Source organism: Artibeus jamaicensis, unplaced genomic scaffold (assembly GCF_021234435.1).
Source record: "Artibeus jamaicensis isolate MK-2021 breed Jamaican fruit bat unplaced genomic scaffold, CSHL_Jam_final contig_233, whole genome shotgun sequence".
Classification (NCBI taxonomy): domain Eukaryota; kingdom Metazoa; phylum Chordata; class Mammalia; order Chiroptera; family Phyllostomidae; genus Artibeus; species Artibeus jamaicensis.
Window position 1 is genome coordinate 48,272,546 of NW_026521486.1, and position 6,704 is coordinate 48,279,249.

The 6,704-nt window shown below is 55.6% G+C and overlaps 1 protein-coding gene across 1 annotated transcript; it reads right to left on the minus strand.

Annotated features, from left to right (window-relative positions):
- Positions 1-646: 646 nt before the first annotated feature.
- On the minus strand, positions 647-5,011 carry DHH (desert hedgehog signaling molecule). The gene is made up of 3 exons (XM_037135047.2): positions 4,458-5,011; positions 1,538-1,799; positions 647-1,272 (listed from the first exon to the last, which is right to left on the minus strand). The coding sequence occupies exons 1-3, from the start codon at positions 4,758-4,760 to the stop codon at positions 647-649; spliced, it is 1,191 nt and encodes a 396-aa protein (XP_036990942.1). The 5' UTR covers positions 4,761-5,011.
- Positions 5,012-6,704: the final 1,693 nt, after the last annotated feature.

The window sequence follows — 6,704 nt, forward strand, 5'->3', positions numbered from 1 at the left end:
ACCAGCAGCCTAGAAAAGGGCACAACTTTTTTTGGTCTCTTGCTGATTGATTGGGGCGTCCCCTCTGAGGGGAAGAATCAGGGCAGGAAAATCTGCAGGGGAAGGAGGGAAGGAAGGAGGATGTAAGGTATTGACTCTGGGTATGTCCCTTTCCTCCCTGCTCTGGAGGTAAATCACCCTCGAGATAGAGATGTTTTCCAATAATCCCCCAGAAGCTTTCCCTTTATTAGCCCACCTGTAGGAAAATGTCAAACGTCAGATTGGCTGACTGCATAAGACAGGGTTAACGCCATGCCCCAGCCCCTCATCTTGCCAGGCTAGGCAAGCAGATCATTATATTATGATTTATAAATAGAAAATAAAATAAAATAATAGGTTAGGGCTGAGGCATTGGGGAAGAAGAGGCAAAATAGCCTTTGTCAAGGAGTACCCACTATCAACTCCACCTGCGTAGGACCCGGGACCACTTCTTCAGTTGGAGGTTGCCCCAAAACTAGACAGTCCCACATAGCCTCTGTTTTTTCTCCCCATCCCCCCTCCCTCCCTTCCAGTCAACATCAGCCGCAGCCTTCAGCCCTGGATCTCAGCCCTCAGCCCTCATTTGGGTGGGCGGGCGGGAGCCTCGAGGTTTCTATGCCTACAGGGCTCAGCCCAGCAGCTCCTCCGCCAACCGATAGAGGAACCGAGAGTACCAATGCATGCCTGTCGGCTGGACAGCCCCTCCGGGAAGCAGCGCCCCCAGCGCGTGCAGCAGGCGCAAAGGAGCAAAGGCGCGGTGCGCCCACTGGTGACTCTCCAGAACCGCGTAGCAGGAGGCCAGGACGTCATTCACCAGCAGAGTCCCATGCGCTGTGAGAGGCGCGAACACGCCCACAGCTTCCTCTCGAGCCACACGGGCCACGCGTGCTGGCCGTAGCGCGTCCCCTCCCGGCGCCAGCACCGAGTCCCCCGCACGCAGCCGCCGCGCGAACACTGGTGCAAAGTCGCCTGGCGCTGGCGCTGGCCCTCGAGCAGCGAATACTAGGTGCCAGGGTGTGAGCAACAGTTTGCGCGGGGGGCGCTCAGTCTCCACAGCCACGAAGGAGGCCCTGCGCTGCAAGTCCCGGTCCAGGAAAAGCAGCACCGGCGTCGGCACCACCCGGCCTGCCGAGTCTGCCGCCAGCACCCAGTCCCCGCGATGCAGTTCCCGCAGCCCCTTCCGCTCTCCACTTCGAAGGCGCACGGTGGCATTTCCCGGAAAGCAGCCGCCCGCTCTGACCGCCAGTGAGTTATCTGCAGGGAACAAGCACAGAGAGGATCGGATGAAGAATGTTAGTACAGTTTCTCAGAGATATGTGTCAAGCCTAGCGCAGACCTCACCAGGCCCAGCACAACTGCAGTTTCCCACGGATCTGGTCCCAGCCTGGGCAGGAGTGGAAGGGTGGTTTATAACACTAACGCCCACCTTGGTCACCCCTAGAGTCACCACAGGGCTGTGCAGACTGTTTCCCGGAGAGACCCTCCTTGGCTGGACCTCACCACCCACCCCCTACTGTACCGGCTTTGACCGACACGTGGACGTGGTTGCGGGACTCGTAGTAGACCCAGTCGAAGCCGGCTTCCACTGCCAGGCGCGCCAGCAACCCATACTTATTGCGGTCGCGGTCAGACGTGGTGATGTCCAAGGCACGGCCTTCGTAGTGAAGTGAGTCCTGAGCATGGTGGCCGTCCTCATCCCAGCCCTCGGTCACCCGCAGGCGCACTCCGGGCCACATGTTCATCACAGCAATGGCCAGAGCGTTCACCCGCTCTTTACAACGCTGTCAGGGAATAAAGGAATCAGTCTCCTCACTATCACTACCACCACTGTGGGGGCAAACGGGACCTGGATGGGAGGGTCGATAATTCTGTTTTCCCATCCCCATTCCACTCGCTCCCAGCTTTTGAATGCCCTGGGGAAGTGAGAATCTGCATAGGTGTAGTCGCCAATCTGCACTCCCTCCTATAGCATCGTGGCAGAACTGTGGGATCAAGTCTGAGGCTGAGAGAGGGACACCTATACCTAGCTCTTTTCCCATTTTCGATGCCCGCACCCTAACCCCTGCTTGTCCTGGGGAATCAGCTCAACCTGGGAGAGGGCAAAGTTGAGAGGGCGGGTGGAAACTTGGTCAGGGAGTGGTTGAGCAGCCTGGCTCCCCAAGAGGAGCCCCTGTTTGAGCCTGGCCCCCCGCTGCAAGCCCTGGCTGCCCTCCCTCTGCCTGATTCATCTTTTGTTTCATTGCCTTCCCTGGCACCGGGCATCGTTTCCTTCCTTCCTTCCTTCCTCCTCCTCCTTTCGGCCCCTGGCATTAACCCTTTCACAGTGCGAGTGCCCCCCACAGAGGTGACCTAGCGGAGCTGTGCGGGGATCAAGGCTGCTAGGAAAAGGGTTAGGGTGGCGGGGGCCGCACGAAGTACAATGGCCATTCTCCGGGATGACTTAACCAAGCGAGAATCCCGGGCCGAGGCCGGGGACGCGCTGGGAGAAGCGGACTCAGCAGCTCCATCCACAAAGGCGCTTTTCAGCCACCCCGGCTCAGGGAGAGGAAAGGGCAGAAAGCCGCGCCCCCCATCTCTGCTCCGGCCACGCCAGTCCCCTCCCCCAGCTCGGCCAGCCCTCTGGGTTCCAGCTCAGTCTCTGCCAGCCCTGAGAGCCGCCATCTCTCCATCTCTGGTCCAGATGCAGCCCAGAGAGGCGGGAGAGTAGCACCTGAGAACAGCCGGAGCTGCCCTTGTGCGGATCTGGGGGGCCCCCTGCAGGGTGGGAGCGGAGAGGAGGCAAAGCAGTCTCTGCTGGAAGCCTGCACCCGGGGGAGTGAGACCACGGTTATCTTGGCCGCTCCAGTTTGGGAGCCGGAGACCTTGGCACGCACAGTAGCACGGACACCGCGGGAGGAGGTGCAAAGAGGACGGCTTCCTTCTCTTCTCCCCCTCCGACCTCTCACCTCGGACTTGGATTTCTCCTGTCAGAGGGACAATTTCCCCCTGCCCTTCTTGCAGGGTCTTCTACACCTCCACAGGGTTGGAGAGGAAGGGAGGGGAAAGACAGAAAAAGTGGTAACTCCTTCCAACTTTTTGTCGCTGTGTCCCCTACCGAGGCCTTGAGGCCTTGACCTGCGGGGGCAGTAGCCCTTTGCAGAGCCAACTCAATGGAGGCCTTTTGCAGCCAGGGTGTGGGAGATAAGCAGGACCAACAGGGTTCCCAAGCCTGTCAGAGCCCCTCCTGGGCCTGTCCCTTGTTCTGCCCCCTCTGCTGCAGGTGGCAGCCAGAGGAAAGGACCATAACATTCCATAACCAAGGAGAAAAGGGGTGTCCCCTTCCTAATCTCTGGTGGGAGGAAGGCTTCAAGGCAGGAACAAGAAGGGATTCTTTCTCTCCCGGACAGGTTTTCCCAACAAAGTAACCTGAAAAACTATGGCAATTAATCAGAGGAAATCCGTACCCCTCCCTCTCCCCCCACCTCCTCACTCCATACACAATTAGGTGGTGTAATGGAAAGTGTATAGGACTTAGAATCGGGAGTCCTGAATTCTAGTCCCAGCCATGCCACTAATTAGTTTTACGACTTTGATTAAATCGCTTTTCCTCCTGGGGCCCAGCTTTCACTGTAAAATGAGGGGTGAGGTGATGGTGGAAGAATGTGATCTTCCAGTTCTGACACTTGATATTACTGGCTGGAGGTGGTGCTTCTCTCCCACGGCATTCATTGCTCACCTCTCCCTCGGTTGGTTAGGTTCTGGTCTGCAGTAGATGCTCAATATGTGGCAGTTGAATTTATTTTAGGCATTTGATTCCAAGGAGAGCCCTGAGCTGAATCGAGCTTGGGGGCCACAAGAAGCCTTTGATTCTCAGGTGGGCACATCTGTTTTTCCCATTGAGAACTGCTTGCCCCCCCCAAGACACTTGTTTAGACTCTTGAATAACCTTGCCCTGGTTCTAGGTTGCCTCCCCCATGACAGCCTCGGCTCAGGTAAGGCCTGGCCACCTGACACTCCTTTCCCAGCCCCCTTCAGTCTCTGGCTCACAGAGCTTTTCCACAATCAGGTCAGAAAGCCAGGCTAAGGGCACAGCTCTCTGTCCACAGCCTCGCCAGCTCCTGGCCCCCAGCTCACCCCAGCCCTTCCTGCCTGGCTGGGTAGCTGACCCCCGGTCCACGCCTCAGCCATTTCCCGTCTCGCCTGCCGCCATCCCCCTTTCCCCGCCCTCACCCTCTAAGTCTCTACCAGCCTCACTCTCACTAGTCCCTCCTCCCTCTCCCCCTGTTTTGGTGTTCGGATCTCTCCTTGATCACTCTATCCAGCCAGCAGAGGTTTTATTTTGGGTGGGGTGAGGGGAGGTATTTGAGATTAAGGGCTCTATAGGTGAAGCCCAGCTCACCCTCTTGGGCTGCTATAGGAAACTAGAGACCTTGGCGCAGGTGAGGAGAGACACACCTTACCTCAGTCATCAGGCGGTCTGCGCCACTGTTCTCCTCATCCTTGAAGATGATGTCGGGATTGTAGTTGGGCACTAGGTCCCGGAAGCGCTCTGAACCCCTTGCAACCATCCCCTCCGCCGGCCCACTGGCGCCCAGGGTCCTTTCTGGCACGCTGGGCACAAATTGCTTGTAGAGCAGCGGCACAAGCTGCTTGCGCACGTAGCGGCGCCGGCCAACCGGCCCCCGGCCCGGCCCGCAGCTCTGGGTTGGCAGCGCCAGAAGTGCCAAGCAGCACAGGGGCACCAGACTGGACAGCAGCGCCATGGATGCAGTGGACTCTGGCCAAAAGAGAACGTCCTTGTCCTCACCAGCTCGCCCTGCTGTTGGACATTCCCCTGGTACCAGAGAGCGCAGCAGGCAGAACTGCCCCAGAGTGCCCTAGAGCTCTTGTGGCTCTGCGCACCTGGCTGCCACCAGCTCTGTCTGCATGCCCCCTGGGGGTCTGGAACCTGCTACTGTCTGGCCATCATAGCAGGGAAGGGGGGTCGTGGGTGAGTGCCAGCTCAGCCTGGCTCTGCCGCCAGGCTCCGGCGCTGCCACAACGCCGGGGCTCCGCCTTAAGTGGCCCCTGGCCCCGCCCTCTGCTCAGGACCGGCCCACCCCCTCCCACCAGGGCGGGGGCTCTAGCTGGTCACCACTGGTCCAGTTTGAGACTGACGTATGTCCCATCTTGGAAACTAGGCAGTTACCTGCCTACGAAATTCTAGTAGCTTTACAGTCCATTGCCTGTTCTAAGCTTGGCACCAAACCAGTCTCCTCTGATAGTTGAATTGATCTTTGCTTTCCCAAAGTCTATCCTAGCAGGCCATGTTCTCTGCTACCACCCAGGAAGTATTGGTTCCAGTTTCCCCCAAGGCCAGCCAGGCTGTTTGGCCATACATATGACCAGAGCCTCCCTGGTCTGTGGGCCTCCCCAAACCTCTGCCCTTGCCACCTCTCTTCTTCAGCAGTAACCAGGACTGGAAGGAATGGGTACCAGGGGTTATTTTCCTTAGTAGCTTTGCAGCCTTCTGCTGGGAGCTCCTCCCAGCAGCTCATAGTTATACTCTAATTTAGGACTTCAAAACTTGCTCTTTTGTTGTCTCCAGACACCCAACTTCTTTTTTCAAATGAGTAACTTATCAATTGGAAGGTGCTGAAGGGCAAGCAATGGGTACTTATTCTCTAACATGTTAATGAGCACCTTTTAACTTTCATCCAGCCACTTTTCCAGCTTTCCACCTCTCTGGACTGCCTGGGGCTCTGCTTCCAGACACTCAGGTTTTATCTCAGAGGCTTTGAGCCTGGAACATTTCACCCATCAATCACTATCCTTGAGAAATCATTCTCCAAGTGGCCTTCTTTCACGCCCCAACACTGCCCACCTCTGTATTTCCTTAAGAACCAGTAATTAACTGCCATCCATTGTGGTTTGATGTTAGAATTATGTGTCACCTTTTCTAGACAAAGCAATTAAGCACAAACTTTTATCATGTAACCTACAGTTAATTGCCTGACGTATCTATAGTAAAGTGCTCAGTGTGTATTCATGGCACCTACACTTTTTAAAAAATTTCATATTTGCCCTTCCTGCAGCTCCATAGCACCTTTGCGTATATTAGGAAAAAAGCACCCCTTCCTCATGACACCTGCCATTTAAAAAAAAAGTCCTGGTAACTATACATAAGATTACAAGGTGAATGGTGGCTCTAAAAGTTGTACAATGTACAGCCTGTGTAACCCTGAGCAGAAACTTTGTCCCTAGCCCCAACGTAGTAGAGGGCTTGTATAGTATTTAAGGGACTGACAGCCTCTCGAAAGATGGAGTTGTTTTTTTTCTCTAACAAGTAGATCACAAACCCTTGTTAGTCAGCCTCTTCTTTTACTCCACATCTAATAGTCAAGTCAGGGAGGACAGGGCTGAGGGTGTATGTGTACACAGAGGGAGGTTATCCTATCCCTGCATTCGATGCCTACCTACCCACAATAACCAAGGCACAGAAACAAGGCCATGGGCATAGAAGGCAGGGGACCAGCCAGCTCTAGGCTGCCTACTTGCGTGTCCTAACACTAGACTTAAGTCCCCAAAGGACATTAAGAATGCAGATGGGGGGGGAAGGCAAGGATGGTGGACAGGATTCCTGTTTCTTTCAGCTGACAGACTCAGGACTGAGGAGAGTAACAATGTTCAAACACAGACAAGCCCTTAAAAAACAACAACAACAAAGC